At 44.5% G+C, this 26,308-nt stretch overlaps 1 protein-coding gene across 1 annotated transcript in view; it reads right to left on the bottom strand.

Moving 5' to 3' along the window:
• The window catches only part of CNTNAP2 (contactin associated protein 2), a 1,020,100-nt gene that overhangs the window by 504,480 nt on the left and 489,312 nt on the right, over nucleotides 1-26,308 (bottom strand). Inside the window, exon 4 of the mRNA XM_083468764.1 lies at nucleotides 23,873-24,020. Within this exon, the coding sequence (XP_083324890.1) occupies nucleotides 23,873-24,020 (148 nt within the window). The remainder of the gene's footprint in view (nucleotides 1-23,872; nucleotides 24,021-26,308) is intronic.

Below are 26,308 nucleotides of genomic sequence, written 5' to 3'. Positions count from 1 at the left end.
TCAAAACTTGTAAATGTATCAAATCTCTCAGACCAGTTTCAAAGATTTGAGTGCAGCCTGCTAATTTTTCTCTTGAAAAAGTCCAAAACACGAAACACTGCCTTTTCTTCCTGATCACGCTCCATTCTTCCTCATGGGTGTTTCATGTAGAAACACTGAAAAACATTTTCCCACAGTTATCCTCAATATGTCTACTGTGAAGAGGCTTTAGGAATTAACAGAGATATGTTCACAACTTTTGGAGATTTAAACCTGGAAGGTAAATGTCTTAAATCTCAGAGGCAATTTAAACATTAGTGTGCTGGGTTTTCTCCCTCTTCCTAAAATAAGCTGAAAAGCCAGGCATAATCCTGTACTGGATGGATTTTCTATTCTCCCCTCCAAAAAAGACTCCCCTCTCTCCAAATAAGAGAATTGTGTTTTGTTTTTTTGAAAAAGGGAGCTAGCTGTGCCCTGCAAAATAATTACACTCCCAGTTAGGCAGGAGAGTCAGTGGAGTTCGGATGGGATCTGGAAGTCAGAGTCACATACTAAATTGTGCCAATGAGCAGTGACCTCGGGCGATGTGTGCATTTATCAGATAAGCCATGGATGTCTAAGTACACACAGCTGTCACGGTCAAATTCTAAATCAATTGCAAATGCCCTAGAGAGCAACAGACAAATCACTATACCCAGGACTTTTTCCAAGAAAAATGGGTGCCAGAACTCACCATGAAGTTGTTACAGCTGGGCGACTCAGGGCAGATGCTGGTTTGACAACGGCCACATTCATCGCCCCGAGAGGTGCTAAAAGCTACGGCAAGCTGTCTCCCTGGCCGGTTTGGGGGTCACCCCTGGTTCTGGTGCAGGTCAGGTAAATGTGCCCCCACCCCCTCGTTCTCTCTGATTCTGGCAGATGGCTATGACAGCTTGAAAGGGACATTGCGCAAATGCACATGTGTGCAGTGGGAGAGGCCTGCCTGGAAAGCTTAAAGAAGAGGAGGAGGAGGAGGAGGAGGAGGAGGAGGAGGAGGAGGTGTAGTTTGGACTTGATAACCTGCCTTTCACTCCCCTTAGGGAGTCTCAAAGTGGCTAACAATCTCCTTTCAGAGCCAGTGTGCTGTAGTGGTTAAGAGTGGTGGACTCGTAATCTGGGGAACCGGGTTCGCATCTCCGCTCCTCCACCTGCAGCTGCTGGGTGACCTTGGGCCAGTCACACTTCTCTGAAGTCTCTCAGCCCCACTCACCTCACAGAGTGTTTGTTGTGGGGAGGAAGGGAAAGGAGAATGTTAGCCGCTTTGAGACTCCTGAAGGGGAGTGAAAGGCGGGATATCACATCCAAACTCTTCTTCTTCTTCTTTCCCATTTCCCACAGTCCATTTTAAAACAAAGTGTGAACAGTTCAGAAGTAAGGCATTGCCTCGCAAATAACTTCTAGATATCTAACACTGTTTGCAACTGGTGGCCAAACGCCGCCAACTTATTTGGCAACTAAATTCTAAACTGGTTTTGAAATGACCTCTTGAGTGCAACTCAGGAACAGAGTTTGCTATAAATTATTACTCTTAAATAAATTGAATTAATTTGGACTCATCTGTGTCACAAGCTGTATCTTTCTCAAGGCAGTTTTCAGGCGGGGGGGGGGCTACATTCTTGTCTCTAGGATAAAAATAGGACTTGGCAACTGATGTCAAGGAGTGACAGCAGACTCAAAAAGAATGCTTATTAAAACTCTGGCTCCTTCTCCTACTCTGCTACGGATATATCAGAGTTCTTTAGAGTGAGCTGTGAGGTGGCTACTTTGCCCTCAGAAATCAGTCTCAAGTGTGTCTTCGAATGCAGAGTGGACATCTTCGGACTATTGAAGATATCATTAACTCCTTTCTGCACCTAAGTCATAATGCAAATATCCAAAATAAATTCAGCACCTCTGTCAGATATGAACAACATCCCATTGGCTTGCTATGTCTTAGACGGAAGTACAAACAGAACAACAACAAAAATACTCCTGCAAACTGCAAAATAAAATAATAAAAGTATTAAAACATCATTGGGCACCCTCACTGTCTGTCCCTTTAATCATTTTTTGGGGGGAGGGGGAGAAACACTATCTTACATGCAAAACAGGAGGTGCAGGGGGTTGGACTAGATGACCCTCGGATCCTTCCATCTACAATTCTATGATTCTATAAAAACAAAATGGCAAATCTGGGGAAAGTTGAAGCTGGAATCCTTCTGCCTAACAGACTAGCTTCCTATACACAGAGGGATCCCCTGCCCCCAGGATGATTTGAAGATAAGAATCACTAATCTACAGAAGTAAGTAATACAGTCCAAGAAGAATTGTACAACATGGTGGTTCTGGACATCTAATTTTATTTTCTATCATGCAAAATAAACAAAGGATTGGCACACACACTTTTATAAGTTATGTATGCCTACACTAATTCAAACAAAACAAGATTGTAGTGCCTTGCTGAGAAATGTTTTATTGGGGATTTCTGCTTATTGAGCAATGGATTATGCTGCCATCTTACAGATCCACAAAGCAATGTAAATTCTGAAAGACTTTGCCCTCCAGGGATACTATATAAGCAAGTAACAAGACTTACATTGCCATTTTATTTGGAAGGCTATGGCGCATATTTGAAAGCCTCAGTAATTTACTTTTTTTGTTATTACCATGAAAAAGGGAGAATGCAAACGATATCGATGGTGACGTCTTTGTATCATGCCAAACAACTGCCCGAGCCTCAGTCTCCATGTGTGGAAGTCACCCCATCTGCCTGAAGCTGCAGTTGTCACAAGCGCCAAGGGTCACGTTAATTGCAAATGGAAATAAATCTTTAAATGCCTCTGAATCGAAGAACCCAAACTATAAGGGGACTGGCTAGATAGCACACAGCCATTTTACCGTACAGTTAGTGCTTGAATGGCTGTATCAGTCTGAAACTTCCTGGGCACTGCACCCACCCTACTTTCTTATTCCAATGTAGTCAGAGTGGCATGGATCCTGCCACGAGAAATCAGGAAGCACATCATGAATCACCAGGTAGGTAGCAATACAAACCTGGACTGGAGTGGGGGGGGCTCCCATAAGAAGAGCAAATACAACATTTTGTGTGCAGGACAGAAGGGACGGCTGTCACCCACAGGCTATGCTGTTTGTGAACTTCTGGTGGTATCTGCCGGGCTGCGGTTGACTAGACCTTGCCCATCTAGCATGGCAATGCAGAAGAGCCTATGGGTTTCCTTGCTGGATAGCCCAGGAAGAGCTACCAGCCATGGAAGAATCTTCTAGTTAGTGCTGTGCCAGAATTGGTCCTCCATTTCCTTAAAAGTGTTTGTCCCTTGTGAAAGAGGCTTCCACTTTTCTGCTTCATTCTTGGGACACTTTCTAAGAACTGTGGCGCTGGCAGGGCTTTGAGCTTACCTTATCACTGTGAGGTGACCAATGACTCTGTGTGTAAACATTTCTCCAGCGCTCTGCAGCTTCCCTGGCTGCCTGCACTCTGAAAAAGTCACATGGGAAGAATTCCCCTGGGCTTTACTTGAAAGATTGCCACTCAGGAGGGCTGCAGAGTGAGGACCTCTGGGGAGAAGATTTGTGCAGTGGAAGGAATGACACCTGCAAACACCCCTTGATCACCTCAAAAGAAGCACCCAACCCCCCCGCCCCTCTGAGGCAACTCATGAGAATTTCACTGGAATTTTCTCTCCCTTTTCATAACTTTTAAACTTAATTTCTTTTCTCATAGATGGGTGGCGAAGGGGGGTGGGGTGGAAAGGGTTTTTTAACACATTGAGTATTAACGTTGTTCCCTAACCAGAGGCAACTGCAAGTCCTCATTATATTTGTCAATTTATTTGTAACCATCCCATGTATCAGGCACATTTTTGCAAGAATTGTTTCAATCATGTCTTTGATTTTAACCATTCATGAAAAAATTAATGTGTGAAAAAATCTTAACTCTCCTGACAATACATCCTCACCCATCAATAAAGACAGTATTTCAATCTTTGAGGAACTCAGCCTTCTATCCACCTCAGACAGAAGAAAATCTATGTGTTGTCTCAAACACCAGAACACAAACCTCCAACCAGGATGATGAGGTAAGATTAAACCATATAATTTATGTATTATTTCTCAAGATATATTGATCTTTCCAAAATGCTTATTGATCTCTCTGAAATGCTTATTAAGTGAACCTATTGCTTATAAATTATGTCTTATTGCTGAAAAATCTTATTATTTTCTTACTCTCAAGACACTGCAGGTAATGCTGATATTTATTTGGACACTTATAAATGGTAATTGGTGCCTGCAAAAATAAATGATCAGCATAGCTGGCAGGCTGGTGACACTTTGGGGCATTGTAACTATGGGGTAGAGGAGGAACAAACATCCTTTCCCCATATTTCTAGAATAACATCTGAAACGGGAACTCGTACAGGCTCTCCATGCATTTGTTCTTGGATTTCAAAACCAGCCCCAAAGCATCATTTTTCTGGCCCTGCTCTGCCTTGCTGTAAGCCCAGGAATGTCATTTACTGCCTTGTCTCCCAGAAGCCTCACCCCACAGGTGACTTTACCAAAAAGGCGCTTAAGAGATCCTGCAAGCACATGCCCTTCTCTGTACCTGAGTCCCTTTGCTCACAGTCATCTCCAGCATGGCTCTTCCATTAGACCATTCATAATCTCCACCAAGGACAAAAGGAACTTTCCAACAAGCACTGTCCCTACTGGTAAATTAATCAACAGTTATTTGCATTCCTTAAACTTAGGGCCTTCCACCCCATGTTGGCACAAAACACTCCTCTTGTACTCAGAATTTTGCCACTGAGGACTCATGGCCAACATCAATCTTACCTTAGGCTCCCAATTCAGTTAAGTGCATGAAACATGTTTTACAGTGATGAGAAATTTAATTCACTACCCTTCCCTTCTTTAGAATGCTCACCTTTGCTCCAGGTAACTCCTCCCCTTAGGAAAGAGAACCTTTACAGACTTTACAGACTTCTGGGGAGGTGGCAGACCTGCTCAGCTGCAACTGTTGAAAGCTCCAGCAGATGTAATTAAGTGGTGTATTTATGATAGAGATATTAGAGATATTACTATTATCTCTGAGGACAGAAATGACCTTGGAATGAACTTCCAGAAGTTCTAAAAAGGATTGTTATCTACCATGGGATCAAGAAATATTCACAGAGAAGATTCAGAGAATCTAGTCAGGGGTCTGGAAATAAAAAAGTGCATGTATGATTGGGAATGTGTGTTAAAATGGGATCTGGTACAAAGAAAACCATGTTAACATTGGCTCCTTTCTATTCCCTTTCTCCCCAAGGAAAGCGTTGAATGAAAATCTCGAGGACTGACTGGTCCTGACATGATCCTTTAGATCACGACTAACCCTCATTTGTATTTACAGAGAATAAATCAGTGCAGTCTGAGTCAGGTTGAGGCCTGCTGTTAAGGTCAGATAGGTCAAGGATGAACTAACGGAAGCGGCCTTGTAGCTCAGGATGTCTCTTCCATGCTTGTATTCCACTGAACACAAGATCAGAGGAAGAGAATCCCTCACAGCGAAGGGTGACAAATGGGGATGCCCTTGGACACTGCAGCCATGCTGGAGAGGTGGGAAGGTTCTCCACATGCTACAGAGGAAGATACACCTCCTCTGATACCTGTTGTTTTAAAACATAAAACTTTTCTGAAGCATAGTATGTTAAGTGTTCTCTTAAAGTCAACCACACAAAGTTAATTAACTGCCTTTATTCTTGTAAGTTGTCCAACATAGAATCATAGAGTTGGAAGAGACCACAAGGGCCATCGAGTCCAACCCCCTGCCAAGCAGGAAACACCATCAGAGCACTCCTGACATATGGTTGTCAAGCCTCTGCTTAAAGACCTCCAAAATAGGAGACTCCACCACACTCCTTGGCAGCAAATTCCACTGTCAAACAGCTCTTACTGTCAGGAAGTTCTTCCTAATGTTTAGGTGGAGTCTTCTTTCTTGTAGTTTGGATCCATTGCTCCGTGTCCGCTTCTCTGGAGCAGCAGAAAACAACCTTTCTCCCTCCTCTATGTGACATCCTTTTATATATTTGAACATGGCTATCATATCACCCCTTAACCTCCTCTTCTCCAGGCTAAACATGCCCAGCTCCCTTAGCCGTTCCTCATAAGGCATCGTTTCCAGGCCTTTGACCATTTTGGTTGCCCTCCTCTGGACACGCTCCAGTTTGTCAGTGTCCTTCTTGAACTGTGGTGCCCAGAACTGGACACAGTACTCCAGGTGAGGTCTGACCAGAGCAGAATACAGTGGCACTATTACTTCCCTTGATCTAGATGCTATACTCCTATTGATGCAGCCCAGAATTGCATTGGCTTTTTTAGCTGCCGCGTCACACTGTTGGCTCATGTCAAGTTTGTGGTCAACCAAGACTCCTAGATCCTTTTCACATGTACTGCTCTCAAGCCAGGTGTCCCCCATCTTGTATTTGTGCCTCTCATTTTTTTTGCCCAAGTGCAATACTTTACATTTCTCCCCATTAAAGTTCATCTTGTTTGTTTTGGCCCAGTTCTCTAATCTGTCAAGGTCGTTTTGAAGTGTGATCCTGTCCTCTGGGGTGTTAGCCACCCCTCCCAGTTTGGTGTCATCTGCAAATTTGATCAGGATGCCCTTGAGTCCATCATCCAAGTCGTTGATAAAGATGTTGAATAAGACCGGGCCCAAGACAGAACCCTGTGGCACCCCACTAGTCACTCTTCTCCAGGATGAAGAGGAACCATTGATGAGCACCCTTTGGGTTCGGTCAGTCAGCCAGTTACAAATCCACTGAGTGGTAGCATAGTCAAAACCACATTTTACCAGCTTCTTTACAAGAATATCATGGGGCACCTTGTCGAATGCCTTGCTGAAATCAAGGTAGGCTACATCCACTGCGTTCCCTTCATCTACCAGGCTTGTAATTCTGTCAAAAAACGAGATCAGGTTAGTCTGACATGACTTATTTTTCAGAAATCCATGCTGACTATTGGTGATCACAGCATTCCTTTCTAGGTGCTCACAGACTGTTTGCTTAATGCTCCAGAATCTTCCCTGGTATTGATGTCAGACTGACTGGGCGATAATTATTTGGGTCCTCTCTTTTCCCCTTTTTGAAAATAGGGACAACATTTGCCCTCCTCCAGTCTGCCGGGACTTCGCCTGTTCTCCAGGAATTCTCAAAGATGACTGCCAGTGGTTCTGAGATCACATCTGCCAGTTCTTTTAATACTCTTGGATGCAGTTCATCTGGCCCTGGAGACTTGAATACATCTAGACTAGCCAAGTATTCTTGTACTATCTCCTTAGTTATTCTGGGCTGTGTTTCCTCTGCTGAATCATTTGCTCCAAATTCTTCAGGTCGGGCATTGTTTTCTTTATCGGAGAAGACTGAGGCAAAGAAGGCATTGAGGAGTTCAGCCCTTTCTGTGTCCCCTGTTTGCATTTCACCATCTTCTCCTCTGAGTGACCCCACTGTTTCTTTGTTCTTCCTTTTGCTACGGACATACCCATAAAAGCCTTTTTTGTTGCTTTTAACCTCTCTAGCAAGCCTGAGTTCATTCTGTGCTTTAGCTTTTCTGACTTTGTGTCTACACGTGCTGGCTATTTGTTTGAATTCCTCTTTGGTGGTTTCCCCCCTTTTCCATTTTTGGTACACATCCTTTTTTAATCTTTAACTCAGTTAAAAGTTCTTTAGATAGCCACCCTGGCTTCTTTAGGCACCTTCCATGTTTCCGTCTCATTGGTATTGCCTGAAGTTGTGCTTTTACTATCTCCCTCTTAACAAACTCCCAGCCATCATCAACTCCCTTTCCTTTTAGTATTACTGTCCATGGGATCTCACCCAGCACTTCCCTGAGTTTTATGAAGTCGGCTTTCTTAAAGTCAAGAAATTGAGTCCTAGTATGCTTGGCTGCTCCTTTCCGCTGTATAGTAAACTTCAGAAGAGCAGGATCACTCGCGCCTAATGATCCTTCCAATTCTACCCCACTAACCAGGTCATCAACATTGGTTAGGACCAGATCTAAAATGGCTGTTCCTCTTGTTGCTTCTCCCACTTTCTGGACAATGAAGTTGTCTGCAAGGCCAGTAAGGAATCTGTTTGACCTTCTGCTCTTGGCTGAGTTTGACATCCAACAAATATCCGGGTAATTGAAGTCCCCCATTACTACTATCTCCCTTCCTTTTGCATGCTTGGCCATCTGTTCCAGGAAGGCATCATCTATGTCCTCCGTTTGGCTTGGGGATCTATAGTAAACTCCCACAATGAGGTCTCTGTTATTCTTCTCTCCCTTAATTTTGACCCAAATGCTCTCACTTTGGCTTTGAGGTTCTAAATCTTGGATCTCTTCACAGGTATACACATCCCTGACATATAACGCCACTCCTCCTCCTTTCTTGTCTGGTCTGTTTCTCTGAAATAGATTGTATCCCTCCATTATTGCATTCCAATCGTGGGACTTATCCCACCAGGTTTCAGTGATGCCTATTATGTCATATTTAGTTTGCTGTACCAAGAGCTCAAGCTCATCTTGTTTATTTCCCATGCTTTGCACATTAGTGTACAGACATTGAAGTCCATTAATCATTCCCCCGTGTCTCTTATTTAAGGATTCCCCCCACCACCACTAGGTCTGCGTGCTGTTTGCTCCATTTGGTCTATGACATTTGGATGATCATCTTCATCAATTGATAGACTCCTACCTTCAGGAGCACTGTCTCCCTCCCCCACATTAGTCAGTTTAAAGCCCTCCTGATGTGGTTTCTGAGATTTTTGGCAAAAACATTCCTCCCAACCGTTGTGAAGTGCAGCCCATCGCTTGCCAGAAGTCCATCTTCAAGAATCTCATCTCTGTGCCTGAAGACAAGAGCCAGGAGTAACGCAGCTTGTCATCTTTGGTTTGAATATGTGCGTGAATGGCTTTTCTTCTCAGGTAAGTTTGGAGTAGAAGTCTATTAACTATAACAAGAACCCAAGCTACTCTTAATACTTCTTAAAGCCATTATCAATATATAAGAATTGACAAAAGTTAAAAGTATGGAAGCAATTTGCAATAACACCCAAACAAATCACTTTTGCACTTTTATTTCTATACCCAGCAGCTTTTTGAACAAACTATAAAGATAATTCTGCACTAGTATTATTTCCACTCTGAAGGGCTTTCACACACCCAGCTTAACTGAAAAATTTCCCATCAAAAAATTCTATCCGCCTTTGTTTGGATCCAAATAACTGTTGTTCTTGGATGCACACAGACACAAGCACCCTTGTGGCCAGTCAAGAGGTAGGGTGCGCATGGGTCACTGGCCAGGAGGTGAAGGAGGCACCATCTCTGCACCAGCCCCAAAGGCCAGGCCCCAGCATGGCTTCCCTCCTTGTGGCTCAGGCCTCCACGAGGGAGCCTCTCATGGGGACGCCCGGTTGCACCTCCTCAACAAAATGCCTCAGGGCGATGGCGCCCCAGCCTGCCCACACTGCGACTCTGGTTGAGTGCCATTTCCACTCTCAGCCCTTCCACTTCTCTATGTGCATTTCTACATGCAGTGAGCCACAGGTGTCAGGTCTTCATTGCCTGCATGATGTGTTGTGTAAGTGGGGCTCTATATGTGTTTATGTAGCCCCACCCGGAGACCTTTCCCCCCAATCCAAATAATTGTTGCCTCTCTCATGAATTCACATCATATTTAATTGGCTTTTGAGATTATGCTAATACACCAAACAATTCTGCCATTTCTTCCTCCCTCCCATGTAGGTCTACTGTCTGTTGACAATACAGTATTTGGGACGCAAATCCTTATGGATTGTAATAAACAGAAATCTGCCCTTATTCCCTTATGGGGAACACAAGAGCCCTTATAGAGTCCTTTGTAGGTTCTCCATCAGTCAGAGAAAATAACAGAGGCCAACCAGAGAATACTGAGAAGCAAAGCAGCTAGTAAGCCTGATCTTTATTGAACTGTTGCAACAGGGTGCTCCCCTCACACGCAGGAAAGGAGGAGGACCCTGAACAAAGGTGTGCCCACCCTTATATAGACATTTTAAACTGCCCACCCTGGAGTCCAAGACCACCCCCAGAAACATCTTACATACATCACAGAAAGGGCGGTCTACAACAGAAATCTGAGTGTGCAGTTTATCTCCTGTCTGGCAGGTTACCTGTTATTGGTTACTTGATTGGATATCCTGGGAAGCCTGGCCAGTCTTTTGTAATGATAAATACTTAGTTCCTGAGCCAGGTCACAGGCTCACCCTATTCAAACACAGGATTTGTGAAGGAAAAGACAATGGGGAGGCTTTTCCGTTTTGCTTCAACCCTACAGAGAAAACATTTGGTCAGTTTGGGAGTCAAAATGGCCTCAGGGCTGTTCTCTTGTGCTGCTTCCGACATGCGGCTCATATATTCATGTACGTGTTTGCTTGGTACATTTATGAACATTTATTATTATATATAAGACCTTAATTTTTTTATTTCAGGATGTTCCTGGCATTTCTATCTAAAAGAAGGATTTTGAGATAAATTTTGAAATGGTTTTAGCAATTAGTGTAACAAAAATAGTAGCCTGCTTATACACTAACATAGATTGTATCCCTCCATTATTGCATTCCAATCGTGGGACTTATCCCACCAGGTTTCAGTGATGCCTATTATGTCATATTTAGTTTGCTGTACCAAGAGCTCAAGCTCATCTTGTTTATTTCCCATGCTTTGCACATTAGTGTACAGACATTGAAGTCCATTAATCATTCCCCCGTGTCTCTTATTTAAGGATTCCCCCCACCACCACTAGGTCTGCGTGCTGTTTGCTCCATTTGGTCTATGACATTTGGATGATCATCTTCATCAATTGATAGACTCCTACCTTCAGGAGCACTGTCTCCCTCCCCCACATTAGTCAGTTTAAAGCCCTCCTGATGTGGTTTCTGAGATTTTTGGCAAAAACATTCCTCCCAACCGTTGTGAAGTGCAGCCCATCGCTTGCCAGAAGTCCATCTTCAAGAATCTCATCTCTGTGCCTGAAGACAAGAGCCAGGAGTAACGCAGCTTGTCATCTTTGGTTTGAATATGTGCGTGAATGGCTTTTCTTCTCAGGTAAGTTTGGAGTAGAAGTCTATTAACTATAACAAGAACCCAAGCTACTCTTAATACTTCTTAAAGCCATTATCAATATATAAGAATTGACAAAAGTTAAAAGTATGGAAGCAATTTGCAATAACACCCAAACAAATCACTTTTGCACTTTTATTTCTATACCCAGCAGCTTTTTGAACAAACTATAAAGATAATTCTGCACTAGTATTATTTCCACTCTGAAGGGCTTTCACACACCCAGCTTAACTGAAAAATTTCCCATCAAAAAATTCTATCCGCCTTTGTTTGGATCCAAATAACTGTTGTTCTTGGATGCACACAGACACAAGCACCCTTGTGGCCAGTCAAGAGGTAGGGTGCGCATGGGTCACTGGCCAGGAGGTGAAGGAGGCACCATCTCTGCACCAGCCCCAAAGGCCAGGCCCCAGCATGGCTTCCCTCCTTGTGGCTCAGGCCTCCACGAGGGAGCCTCTCATGGGGACGCCCGGTTGCACCTCCTCAACAAAATGCCTCAGGGCGATGGCGCCCCAGCCTGCCCACACTGCGACTCTGGTTGAGTGCCATTTCCACTCTCAGCCCTTCCACTTCTCTATGTGCATTTCTACATGCAGTGAGCCACAGGTGTCAGGTCTTCATTGCCTGCATGATGTGTTGTGTAAGTGGGGCTCTATATGTGTTTATGTAGCCCCACCCGGAGACCTTTCCCCCCAATCCAAATAATTGTTGCCTCTCTCATGAATTCACATCATATTTAATTGGCTTTTGAGATTATGCTAATACACCAAACAATTCTGCCATTTCTTCCTCCCTCCCATGTAGGTCTACTGTCTGTTGACAATACAGTATTTGGGACGCAAATCCTTATGGATTGTAATAAACAGAAATCTGCCCTTATTCCCTTATGGGGAACACAAGAGCCCTTATAGAGTCCTTTGTAGGTTCTCCATCAGTCAGAGAAAATAACAGAGGCCAACCAGAGAATACTGAGAAGCAAAGCAGCTAGTAAGCCTGATCTTTATTGAACTGTTGCAACAGGGTGCTCCCCTCACACGCAGGAAAGGAGGAGGACCCTGAACAAAGGTGTGCCCACCCTTATATAGACATTTTAAACTGCCCACCCTGGAGTCCAAGACCACCCCCAGAAACATCTTACATACATCACAGAAAGGGCGGTCTACAACAGAAATCTGAGTGTGCAGTTTATCTCCTGTCTGGCAGGTTACCTGTTATTGGTTACTTGATTGGATATCCTGGGAAGCCTGGCCAGTCTTTTGTAATGATAAATACTTAGTTCCTGAGCCAGGTCACAGGCTCACCCTATTCAAACACAGGATTTGTGAAGGAAAAGACAATGGGGAGGCTTTTCCGTTTTCCTTCAACCCTACAGAGAAAACATTTGGTCAGTTTGGGAGTCAAAATGGCCTCAGGGCTGTTCTCTTGTGCTGCTTCCGACATGCGGCTCATATATTCATGTACGTGTTTGCTTGGTACATTTATGAACATTTATTATTATATATAAGACCTTAATTTTTTTATTTCAGGATGTTCCTGGCATTTCTATCTAAAAGAAGGATTTTGAGATAAATTTTGAAATGGTTTTAGCAATTAGTGTAACAAAAATAGTAGCCTGCTTATACACTAACATAAAAAAAATCAATATACATGAAAAAGCAGTTAGGCTTTCTCTAGGGTAAGATAACCTGGAATATGTGCTGACTGAAGCTGATAAACTTCAGCAGCAAAATGTGATAAAACCATGAGTTAGGTTTATTCACAGACCATATTTAATGCCTGCATTATGACAGAAGATCAATCACGTAAATTCACTTAGAATATCTACAGCATATTCAGTGTCAAAAAGACTTATTTCACTGATGAAAATAAGAAGTGACCTTATTTCTATGCTGTTAAAAGCAGACAGGTATTAAAAACAATAAAATCAAGGTTCTATTTAGAATTCCAAAACAGCTATCAATGTGCCTAGTTATACTATGTACTGAACAGGGTTGCAATCCCCTTGAAAGAGCAGGTATGCGGCAGGCGGACTCTCAGAGTCAGCTGAAACCCACGCAGCCTGAGGGGCACCAGTTTCAGACGCTTCAGAGGTGCCGCCATTTCTGGGCAGAGCGAGGTTGGCCAATCCATCCCTGGGAGCCTCCCACTCAGATCACCACAAGGAGTTCTGCATGGTCTTGCCCTCAAAGGGGCCACAGGGGATTCAGTTGCTATGGAATACGGCTACCAGAATTTTGACGTGCATGACTAGGTATATTATCCCAATCCTTTAAAAAAGAAAAAACTCCCTTGGCAGCCTGTCTGATTTGGATCCAATTCAGGACCCTGGTTCTTACATGACTTGGACCTAAACGCCAGGGCCTCCTCCATACCAAGCTGCATGTGCTCTCAGATCTTGAGGTTGAGGCCTCTCTCCTGTCCCTCTGTCTTTATAGGTGGGAATTCTGGTCTTCTTTCTTCTTCTTTGTTTAGTTGACTTTGCAGAACTTGCAGGGAGAAAGAATTTCACTAAACTTAGAGAAACCTCTTAATGGTCAAGATGTTTGACCTCTCAGGAGGTGGTGGGCTCACATTTGCTGGAAGCATTTAAGCAGAAGCTGGGCAGCCAATCACTAGGATCCTGCATTACAGATGGCCGGAGGGGGGGGGTGAACTAGATGGCTCCTGGGGTCCCTTCCAGCTCTCTTAACCTATGATTAGGTGGGATAATTCCACCACCGTTGTGTGTTTTGATTGGGGAAGGCTGATAAACCCAAATTTCCAATAAATATAATCCAAGGGAATGAATAACAAGTTTAGGACAATGCTGTAAAAATCACCATCAAGATAATGTTTTTAAATTACAATTAAGTGCCAGACTTCTAATATCTGAAAAACGGAAGCTAGATAACCACAAAACATCTGAATGTCTTTGAAAGCATCATCTTTTTCAAAATCTTCCTTTTCATAATGAGCATCTTCCTGCAATTGAGAAACTCTAATTGAAGGCATTTAAGACTGCTGCTCAGAGGCATAAGGAATACATATGAAATTGTTCTCTTGCATTACCTAGTTCATATCTGGTGTTATAATATGAACCCCCCACCCCACAAAACAATCTGCTGTACAATAGCATCTTAGTTCTGATTAAGATCTGATTCACCCAACCAACGAATTATATGCGCCAGTTTAAAGGCTGTGATAACATTTCACTGAAGTAATACACTGGGCCTTACTTTCAAAAGGCACTAAATTGTGTGGAATGTTTTCAGATCAAAGCCAGACAGTTCAGGTGCCTCACATCAAAAGCCTTCTGTCACCACAAGGAATTAAGCCCATGGTGTCAAAGAAAGGCCTTGGCTCTACTCCCCAAAGGCTTTGCATTAATTTCCCTATTGTGCAAAGGGGACGTTGAGTCCCTTCAACTCAGCTGACAATCGGCAACGCAGGATGCTACTTGACAGTGCAGTAATTAGAAAGCTGAAAGAGGAAGCAATGGAATCAAAGAACTGCTCACTTGGGGCAGAAAATGAGAGGTCATGGGAGAGGCTTTAATGGAAGAGAGCTCACAGCACAGAACAAAGAATGACGAGGTCAGCAAGAGAAACATTGCAGTAATAAACCAGTGGGAGACATACAACTCCCAAAGTTCCGTTTGGCTCTTTTAACTCAGCAGTCAATAAAAGGGTAGCACTGAGTCAGTTTACTTAGAAGTGGTTGTCTTCCCTGAACAATTATCTATGGTGGGATGGTAAGGAATTTAAAATCATGTCTCATCAACAATTTGGAATAAGCAATACGTGTCCAGCAGAAGCTGATTTCGAATGTCACCATGTTCAATAAATCCTTTGCAATTGGTTGACTTTCCCACAGCTGGAAAACAAACAAGCGAACCTCTTCTTCTGCATATGCACACTAGTCTTAGCAACTCAGTGCAGCTTCGCTCACGGTCTCTCTGCCTCCTACTGCCAGGAAGGAACACAGGAGATGACCTGCAGAGAGGCTCCTCAAGGTGCCTTTGAAGATGGCCCCATTCCAGGCACCTTCACAAGCCTCTCTGCAGGTGGTCTCCCGTGAGCCTTCCTGGCAGTAGAAGCCAGAGAGACCGTGAGCAAAGCTGCCAGCAGCACCAAGTTGCTAAGACTAGTTGCGTTTTAATCTCCCACAATCCCCAGGAGTGTTGCCCAGTTGTCCAACTCTCTTCAGAGCATGGAGGCAGAACAATTGCACGGTGCTAAAGTCTTTGTAGACCTGTGGCCTCAAAAGAAGTGGGGGGGGGGGGGAGAACAATGCTAATCCCCTACCCCATTCTTCCAGCCATGTAGCATTTAAAACCACAGGAGGGTCACCAATTAAGAGAGAGACCACGCCAAAGGAGACAGCCACATTTGGCCATGTGTGGCGGGGGGCTTACAATCATTTTATCAGACACCCCTAGGAACAGCTGCCCTCTGTTCTAAGGTAAATGTTTCTCTTGCATTGCTTTTCCCTCTGTTTCTTTTTTATTGCAGAATGAAGGAGATAATATAGGAACAGGGAGTGGGCTGTATGCTGAGACCCTTGTAATGCCTGGCACCCCCTTCTAATTCCTGGAATAGCCTGGCTAGCTTCCTGGTGAGCTGATGGGCTATTAAGAGGAACAAAGGAAGTGGCCCTGTGCAAGATAGCAAATGTGTGGGGTCCCCTCCCCCAACTCAAGGGATCCTTCCTGCATGTTTTGGCAATGGTTTTAAAATGCTACTGATTTGTGCTTTTTGCATGTTTGTGGCGATGGGAACTGTTTAATGATGTTTAGGAAATACTCTGAAAGTCTTGTGTGCGCTTGAAAGCTGCTCTGTGCTGCAGTGGCACAAAGGAAAGTGGGATCAAGGCATTTGGGTGATGCAGCGCTGGTACTGAGGCTTATAATCCTGGTTTAAATATGACGGAACTCATCACTTCAGGCATGCGGGGGGAGGGGGCTGGGTAAACTGTTGGATACATAACAGACTGGGAGCGTGTGCCAAGGAGAAAGAAGAAGGCCTGAAGTGATCTCATGCACTTGCTTGATAGGAATAGGCTGTTACTGTACTGAGTTGGGTTAAAAGTCTAATTGTGTTTTATTATCAGTTTTTGATTATATGTGTTCTAATGCCTCTGCTAGTCTGTCTGTGATTTTTCTAAAGGTAAGCTGAATTTTGCTGCTTACACATCTGGGCATAGGTGTTCAGTTCTGTGGGGAAGGGATAGTGTTATGAGTTTGTGGGTGCCAGACCTCTCTCACCCCTGGATTCAGTAGGTGTTAGAATGTAAGCAAGGTATCAAGATGGGTTCCAGACTTCTAGTCCCTGGATCCAGCAAGAAGTGCTATCATCTAATCAAGCTGGCCTAACCTCCTGCTGGGGGGTACGGAGACCAAAGGAGATGCAAATAGGTGGTCCCCTCCCCCCCCCTCCGCTCATACATAGTGAGAAGGAATAATGCCAGAGCTGAGAGTTGGGAGCAAGGCAGCAAGCTGGAAAGCCAGAGAAGCACAGAAAGGTTGGTATTTTATTGAATCCTAGGCTGTGACTATGGGAGAAACAAGACCCTCCTTCGCAGGCTCAGGTTGTATAAATGCATAAATAAACCATATACTGTATTTTTCGCCCTATAGGACGCACTTTTCCCCCTCCAAAAATGAAGGGGAAATCTGTGTGCGTCCTATGGGGCAAATGCAGGCTTTCGCTGAAGCTTGGAGAGCGAGAGGGGTCGGTGTGCACCGACCCCTCTCGCTCTCCAGGCTTCAGGAAAATATCCGCAGCCTAGGGAGCCCTGCAGGAGTTCCCGCAGGACTCCCCACGCTGTGGATAGCAGCCTGCTGCCCGGAGCACGGGGCACGCTGAAGAAGAACACCCCACGCTCCTCTAAAAACTATGGTAGGTGTGTTTTTAAAAGCTCGGGCTTCCCCCGCAGCTGGGGGGGATAAATTTTTTTTTCTTTATTCCCCCCCCCAAAAAATTAGGTGCGTCCTATGGGCAGGTGCGTCCTATAGGGCGGAAAATACGGTACCCTAAAGACATCACAGTCTCTGCTGTGTCTCATTTCCAAAAGGGAACACAAACCCTGGGGAACTGCCAGGAACCCCTGGAATCTCACATTGCAGCAGAGCGTGGCTCCCCAGGCCCCAGCAGAAGGGTTAGCCTCGGAAAGTGAACAAGAGGCTGACTTCCCGGAGGAGGCAGAAGGGTTAAACCTCAGAGCTAGCAGTTCATAGGCTGACGATTCTGAAAAGGGAGAAGGACTGGTTTCCAAAACTGAAACCCCGCAGCCCTCCCTTCACAGGAGAGGAGAGGCCAAGGAGAGGCCAGGCTGCCAGTGGATAAGAGAGAGACTCTCCACTGTCAGTGGAGAAGAGCTGATTCAGACTCTCAGTCCTCGGAGGAGGTGGCGTTGGGAATGCCTTAAAGAGGAGCTGAAGGGGAGGGACAGACATACGAGGTTCTGGGGTAGATCCTGTTGGAAGCGGAACTCAGATTCAGATTAGAGCATCTATTGAGATTAGATTAGAGCAGATTAGAGCATCTATAAAGGTAAAGGTACCCCTGCCCGTGCGGGCCAGTCGTGTCCGACTCTGGGGTTGCGCGCCCATCTCGCTTAAGAGGCCGGGGGCCAGCGCTGTCTGAGGACACTTCTGGGTCACGTGGCCAGCGTGACGAAGCTGCTCTGGCGAGCCGGCACCAGCGCAGCACACGGAAACGCCATTTACCTTCCCACTAGAAAGCGGTACCTATTTATCTACTTGCACCCGGGGATGCTTTCGAACTGCTAGGTTGGCAGGCGCTGGGACTGAGCAACGGGAGTGCACCCCGCTGCGGGGATGTGAACCGCCAACCTGACGATTGGCAAGTCCTAGGTGCTGAGGTTTTACCCACAGCGCCACCTGCGTCCAAGAGCATCTATAGAGGAGTGCAAAGCCCCGCTCGGGATGTTTGTTTCTGTAATAAAAAGTATCTTGAGCTGACGGGAGTCTGCTTACTGCCGGAAAGCTGGCTAGTCACCAGGGATTGTTATACTGTCCCTCTAGTCAAAGAACAAACAATCAAACTATCTTTGAGCTCATCTGATAACTGTGCAGAAATGTAATCATATTTAAAACCTACTGAGGTACATATATTGTTTCTGGAATAGAGAATTACTAAATAAAAGCAATTTTGTAGGTGTTCTAAACATTGTCACTGCAGAAAATACATCTTACCAGGGTCACTGACATCGATCCAGCAACATGTCCCTGCATGTCCAAGGAGAGTGACAGATTGTCCACTGTTAGCAGTGACAATGGATCAGAACTCCTTGTTTTAGAACTGGGAACGACTATGGGAAACAATGGTTGGTTAACCAAAGACTTTTGCTTTTCACTTAGATAATCATGAAGGGAGGAGGGAAGGGACCTAATTCATATGTCAGCTTCCAAAAGTTGAGAGGCCAGAAATCTAATTCATATCTCAGCCTCCAGAGTCAATAGATGATCATCCAAATACAGGCAATGTGTCATTGCTAAAATCTGTGCAAGCCCTTTGGGGGGGGGTGACCATTATTGCAAAATCATGGCCGTCCCTTGAGCAGCATCTATGAAAAAATGCCAGTTTTCATGATTGGCATCTCCATGTGGAGGCTGCCACTGTCAGGCTGCAAGCCTAGTGGAAGCCCTGAACCACTCCTGAGTCACTCCTAGGGAAGCCTCTGCTTACTGGGTCATAGTATCTTACGTCACCTCAGAACAAAAGCAGCATTGAGCCTACAGGCATTCAAGAATTGTGATAAGAAATAGAAAAGGTTCGTGCAAGTAGGCACTAGTTCCACATGAACATGATTCTTTTAGTGCATTAGTTGTATTAATTATTTCTGTTGTGGTTCTACAGTAGCTTATAATATTTAAGAAGCTGATACACAAAAACTATTTACTAATGAGCTGGCATTCTGCCATGAGATACCACAAATGAGTAAACAGCATCTAAAAAATTAGTTTTCTTTTGACAAATATAATAGGACAGCGTTTACAAAGTATGTAAGTGCTTGGGAAGCTGAACATGGCCTGTTACACTTGAGCAACTTCACAAATTACACAGATTTTATTTAATGTGTGTATTCTCTCCAGGTAGCAGATTTGCATAAATGTTTAGGATCTGGTGCAAGAAATCTGAAACAAATGCTGAAGATACACACCCAGGTATCTCTGCTTATCAGTTTCTTAAGCATGGGGACCCATTTGAGGATCCCAGTATCAGTAATTAAGGAAGAGACAGAAATGCAGCTCTCCATAAAGTACCGTATTTTTCACCCTATAGGGCGCACTGGCCCATAGGGCGCACCTAGTTTTTTTGAGGGGAATTAAATAAAAATATATATACCCCCCCAGCTGCAGGGCTGGGGCGGGGGAAGCCCGAGCTTCCCCCGACCCTAGCCCCCAGAACTCCCACAGGCTCGCAAGGCTTGCGGACATCTGCCCGAAGCCCAGGGCGCGCTCCGGAGCGCGCCAGGGCTTCGGGCTGCAGACTGCTGCCCGCAAGCCTTGCAAGCCCGGCGGGAACTCTTGCGGGCTTGCAAGGCTTGCGGATAGCTTCCTGAAGCCTGGAGAGTGAGAGGGGTCGGTGCACACCGACCCCTCTCGCTCTCCAGGCTTCAGCGAAAGCCTGCATTCGCCCCATAGGACGCACACACATTTCCCCTTCATTTTTGGAGAGGGAAAAGTGTGTCCTATAGGGCGAAAAATACGGTATACTTCTCATTCTCACCTCAGTTTCTTCTTCTTTTCTACATTCAGGTGCATCCTGCCAATTTAGGCCAATACTTCACACATCAGATCACCTGGTCTTTAGTCCATAGACCTGGTCTTTCCCATAGTCAATTCTGTTTGTTATTTCTGCCACAACAGACTAACATAGCTGCCTCTTTGGATCATTTGGTGGGAAGGCAGGATACAAAAGGACACATCTTCCCCATACCTTTAAAGCACTATGATACCACTTTAGCTGTCATGGCTTCCCCCAAAGAATCCTAGGAAGTATAAAGGTGCTGAGAGTTCTTTGGAGACTTCTATCTAAAGATGTCTCCTAACATCTCTCAGCACCCGTAACAAAACAAATCTCCCAGGATTCTTTTGTTTTTGGGGGGGGGGAGATGACTGTTTAAAGTGGTATGATATGGCTGAAAACATATAGTGCAGATGGGACCTAAGTAATAAGCAAAAGAAAAGAAAGCTAACTGATGACGGGGGCCTGAAGGGAAACCTCTGACAGAGGAATCGTGCAAGATTCCTTCCACTGCCATCCTGTCACTCCCTGCTGACGTGGTCATGAAATAGCAAAGAATGACATGAATGACGGCTGAAGCATAATTGCCATGGTTGGCAATTCATATCTTACTCTAGACATCAGTGAAACAGAGGCGGCCCCTTAGGCTTAAAACCGGTGACACAGAAACAAAACTCTGAACCTTAAATCTGGTGAACTTTTCCTTTCAGAAAGAACAATCCCTGATTTCCCAGGCGACCAAGTCACTGTGGACAAACTGATCGGTCACTGCTGAAGAAATGAGAAGGTGGCAGAATGCCAACCAAAGCCTTTATGGACATTCACTCAAGCAAAGAGCTTGAAAAGGCTATGCAGAATGAATTAGGCTACGATTCTCCACATCTACTTGCCACAGCTGAATGAAAGGACACCAGGGAGACTTCATTTTCCAAAGACTTGCTTTAAAGGCCACACTTTCAGAAACCTCTTCTGCTTTTCCATGGTGACTAACTAGGAGTATTATTTACAGTGGTTGAAATGGTAGAAAGAAGCCAGGAAAGAGAATGTCATGACACAAAGCTGGGTTTTGCTGTAATTTATATGAATCCCTGCTTTGAAAAATAGCCTGCTACAGCATGAAGGGAAACCTATGATTTATATTACCTAAAGAAAGAGAGTCCTTTTTTGCAGCAACTTTATGTGTGACTTCAGAAAACGATGGAAGAGAAATCTGTTTGGTCCACATTTTTAAGTGAATGTATACCTACGTCATACCTTCCGGACTAATATATAGAGCAGGGGTGTAATTCCTTCAGATTTTGCACTCTTCCAGATGTTGTGATATGGTCCTTGGCTCAAAGAATGGACCCAAATGCATGAAAAATGTGTTCCTATCAATGTTGAAATACACATTTCCATATATATATATATATATATATATATTTGCTTTCGTAGATTTTCACGGGTACAGGAATGCAGGTTTTGGTGTCTTCGGGTGTCTTCCCGTGTAAGAGTTGGGGTGTCTAGGCGACGTTTCGACGAGGTCTCACTCGTCATCTTCAGGCTGGTGCTTTCGGCTTCTTGTTACTGGAACAGAGCAGGATCTCAGTGTTTGAGTTCCTATAAATACTGTTGAGGGGGTGTGGTGTATAGCCTCCAACGTTCTGGGCAGAGAGGAAGTTCCCAGGTTAGTGTGCCTTTTCTTCTTTTGTTCCTTAATTACTTGAGGGATATCTTGAGTGATTTCTTGAGTGATATTCTGAGTACCACTTAGGTGGGTCATTAAGTGTGGATTAGTTGCTAAAGCTTTCGTGTCTTGACCTCTTGAGCTTGTGAAGAGTTTTTCTGAGAAGATGGCTGTACTGCACTTAGTTGTGCTCTGGCTTGGCTTCGTGTATAGGGGCGAGCTGTGGTTTTGTGCCCTGTGCCAGCCAGATCTGTGTAGGGATTGCAGGGGGGTGCAGCATCCGGAGGTGCCACTATGGTTTGGCTACTGGATGGTGTACAAAAGAAGAAAAACAAAAGAAGAAAAGGCACACTAACCTGGGAACTTCCTCTCTGCCCAGAACGTTGGAGGCTATACACCACACCCCCTCAACAGTATTTATAGGAACTCAAACACTGAGATCCTGCTCTGTTCCAGTAACAAGAAGCCGAAAGCACCAGCCTGAAGATGACGAGTGAGACCTCGTCGAAACGTCGCCTAGACACCCCAACTCTTACACGGGAAGACACCCGAAGACACCAAAACCTACATATATATATATATATATATATATATATATATATATATATATATGGTTCTAATTAATCATGGGGTAGAGTTGACTAACTCCTCCTTTCTTCCATTTTTCTGTATGGAGTCTCTGGATCTTTACCAGATCTGTCTGTAAGACTGAACTGCCATTACTTCCCCTCCACCTTCTAGGATTGAACACCTTGCAACTGCAACCTCACTACTTATAGGCAAAATTGACTTTGCCAGAATGGGTTTATGCTTTCTGCTTATGTGCCAACATAATAAAAGCGTTTGACATCACTGGAAGAGGGAGTCACAGTTTCTGTAATTTCTATTTAGCCCGTTTTCAGGATTCATTATGCCACTGGTTTAACAGCAAACAAATTAGGGGGGCTAGTCAGAAGACTAAAGGTAAAGGTTAAGTTAAGTCCAGTCATGAACGACTCTGGGGTTGCGGTACTCATCTCGCTTTACTGGCCAAGGAAACCGACATTTGTCCACAGACAGTTTTCTGGGTCATGTGACTAAGCTGCTTCTGGCGCACGGAAATGCCATTTACCTTCCTACCTATTTATCTACTTGCACTTTGACGTGTTTTCGAACTGCTAGGTTGGCAGGAGCAGGAACCGAACAACGGGAACTCACCCCATCGCAGGGATTCGAACCGCCGACCTTCTGATCGACAAACCCAAGAGGCTCAGTGGTTTAGACCACAGCGCCACCCGCATCCCAGTCAGGAGACTAGGTGGTGATATATTATTTAAAAGTATTCACTTTTAAAAGTGATAACCTTAAATAGTCAACAACACTATGCTTGCAAAATAGGCAACACATTAGAGAACATTAACTTTCCGTAGAGGATAAGGTCAGTGGTTTCCACTCCTATCCTCTTCACATTCTGCTCAATGTGTGAAAAAAGAGGGTCCAACAACAACAACAACACTGCCAGTCCCCCCCCCCCAAAAAAAACCCACTTCTGGTTTATAGTTAATTAGAACAAGCCAGCTTCATAAACTATAGCCTGAAGTAGGGATGTAGCATTCTGCTTTGTCATTGATCTGGTGCAGCCTGTTTCCACATAAAGCAGCGATATTATTTTTAAACATACAAAAATTGCATTGAGATACATCTTCTGGCCTTATTTTAAGTAATAATTCATGCATTTTAGCTGTTTTGTGCAAATAAAATGCATTGCAAAATTCAGAGAAGTGTGATATCTGACTGCTGTGTTATGTTCTATAGAGTTTGCTCCACAGGTGGACGGAACAAAACTATCAGGCACCTTAATTTCAAAATCACTTGCTTCAACTAACCACAGTTAAGATTAAAGCAGTTTGACCAGGTTTCCACAATATGACAAGGTGTGTTGTATCTAAAGTCCCTCTGTTGGTGGACGAAGGAGACCTCCTACGTATTGACCAGCTAAACTCTGTTAGGTAGTTCAGCGGAATTTCCCCCACAATGCAAAAGGAGGGTTGAGGCTGAGATATCATATATTGCCTTGGCCCCAAGGCCACTGTTATATTGAGAAGAAGTCAACACTTGATTCAGGAACTTCTTAGCTCATAGCTGAGGCACTATGCTACCTCAGGTCTTTTATTACATATGTTATAGTTTGCATATATTACATATGCAATATAACTACACTCAACCCAAATCCTGCATCCAGATGACATTTGCTTGGATTATACTAAGCTAGATACCATTACACAAGAAAGCTTCAGGAAAGCAGAAATAAAAGAGCATAGCAGAAGTTAAAAGAACTTACAGTAAGGACAACCATAGACTTCAATCCTCAGGCCAATTTGACCCTCTCCACTCCAGTCCAACGGAAGTATCCGTACATAGCGGGCGATAACTGGATGCTGCAAATCATGCCGAACCACACTGTCAGAATTTAAATTTCCAGGAAATGCCTAGGGGGAGAAACAACACAAAATACTTTTAGTACTAGGGCTATTTAGAATCTATAGACCACTTTCACAAGAGTAATCCAGTGGGAAACTTGATCTCCACAGAAAGCAACCTGCTTGGTTCACTGCCACGCTGTGCAGCTTCTGCCACACTATCCCACCTGGAAGAACGATCCTAGAAGTTGCATTGCACTCTGCACATCCCAGAATGATAAGACGTTCTAGGACAGCCATTTTCCTAGCATGGAAATCTTGGCCCACCAGGCTTCCGTATTTGGCCCACAAGGCTGCTTCTGGGGCAAGCCACCACACAACACCCCCCCTACGCTTGATGTTATGCAGGGGCTTGGCTAAAAGGGGGGAGGGGTTGGCCAAAGCCCACGGGGGCCGTTTCCAAAGGGCCCGACAAGCAGCTTGTTATGGGGAGCATTGAACAAAGCAGGAACTGAACAGGACTACACAGGTCCACACACACACACACACACACACACACACACACACCGCGTCAGCTGATGCAAAGGGGGCCAATCCTGCTTGGTGGGAGGGGATCCCCTTTGTTTCCTCAGCCCATTCATTGCTGTGAAACAGCTGCTGAAACGAAGTGGGGGAGGGGCTTGCTTTTAGCAGCACTTTCCTAAAGTGATGTCAAATCCCCTGACATCATCTATGACAATAGGTGACTGACAGGTGGGCACTCCCACCCCTTTTCTGAATTTGGATTATGAAGCAGGTTCTGATTGAGACAAATATAATGCATTGTTGAATGTGGGATTTTTTTGTAATATTGTATCCGGAGTCCAAGTTATATACTTTTGTATACATTTCTTAGCTGGAGAATAACATTGTAAAATTCAGAGAAATGCAAATTTAAAAAATATGTCTGTGCTCCACTTCTGACATTGCTTTGGAAAATTTGAATTAGGAATGTTCACCATTAAATGTGAACTGAATTGAATGCCTCCTGCTCCGAATGCATTTTCATACTAGTTTGCAACACAGATTGATTCAACTGACAGTTTGTCACAATTCTGGAAGTTTCAAAAAGTTCATAATTATCCATTGAGATGTTTAAGCCAGGATACTTAAGTTATATGTTTGGTAGAATCACATAGTGCAACCCTCTTTCAAAATGAGGGTGGAAGAAGTACAGACTCCCTTTATCTAAGAAAAAGAAACCCCCATACACTCAGAAAAATAGCCAAATAAAAGTCTAGTCTTGTCTAGCTTTCTTAAAAATGTGCATTTAAAAAAGAAGAAATTTTAAATGCATAATGTGCATTTTAAAAAGAAATAAAAATTGGGGAATTTCTGAGGCAGGGCCGCATTCATTATGCATTATGGTCACCCACTTGCAGTCTTCATAAAATCATAAAATGATGGAGACCCCCAGGGCCACCTAGTCCAACCCCCTGCAAAGCAGGGATCTCAACTAAAGCAACCAGGACAGGTGGCCACCCAACCTCGCCTTAAAAACCTTCAAGAAAACAGACTCTGGAACTGCGGGAGTCAGTTCCACTGCCAAACAGCTCTGTCTGAAAGTTCTTCTTGATGTTTAGTCAGAATCTCCTTTCTTGTAACTTGAAGCCATTGGTTCAAGTGCTACCCTGCAGAGAAGGAGAGAACAAATTGGCTAGGTGTTCCCTTACCACCTTTTCCTGTCTTGGGCTGCAGCTGCCTCCTTACATCATTTATTCTGTTATCACCAGGTGGGGAATCGCTTCCCTTTTGGGTGAAGACCAAGGCAAAGCAGGTGTTGAGCAATTCCGCCTTCTCCCTGTCACCCAATAACATTTCTCCATTTCCATTCAGTGAATGTGCTAGTTGATCGATCTTCCTCTTGCTTCAAGCATAGCCAAAGAAAGATTTAAAAAATTATTTTTAACCTCTCTTGCAAGCTTGAGTTCATTCTTAGCTGGACCCAGCTAACATTCCCCCTGCAACTGCTGGCTAGGTAAAGGTAAAGGGACCCCTGACCATTAGGTCCAGTCGTGGCCGACTCTGGGGTTGCGGCACTCATCTCACTTTATTGGCCGCCGAGGGAGCTGGCGTACAGCTTCCAGGTCATGTGGCCAGCATGACGAAGCCGCTTCTGGCAAACCAGAGCAGCGCACAGAAATGCCGTTTACCTTCCCGCCAGAGTGCTACCTATTTATCTACTTGCACTTTGACGTGCTTTCGAACTGCTAGGTTGGCAGGCTACCCCTTTGGTATTTCCCCTTTCTTCCATGTCTTATATACGCCCTTCTTACATCTCAGCTCATCTGTAAACTCCTTATGCAGCCACACCCGTT

This window comes from Podarcis liolepis, assembly GCF_965112155.1.
Source record: "Podarcis liolepis genome assembly, chromosome: 12".
In the NCBI taxonomy this organism is placed as follows: Eukaryota; Metazoa; Chordata; class Lepidosauria; order Squamata; family Lacertidae; genus Podarcis; species Podarcis liolepis.
This window is presented reverse-complemented; position numbering and strand designations above follow the sequence as displayed.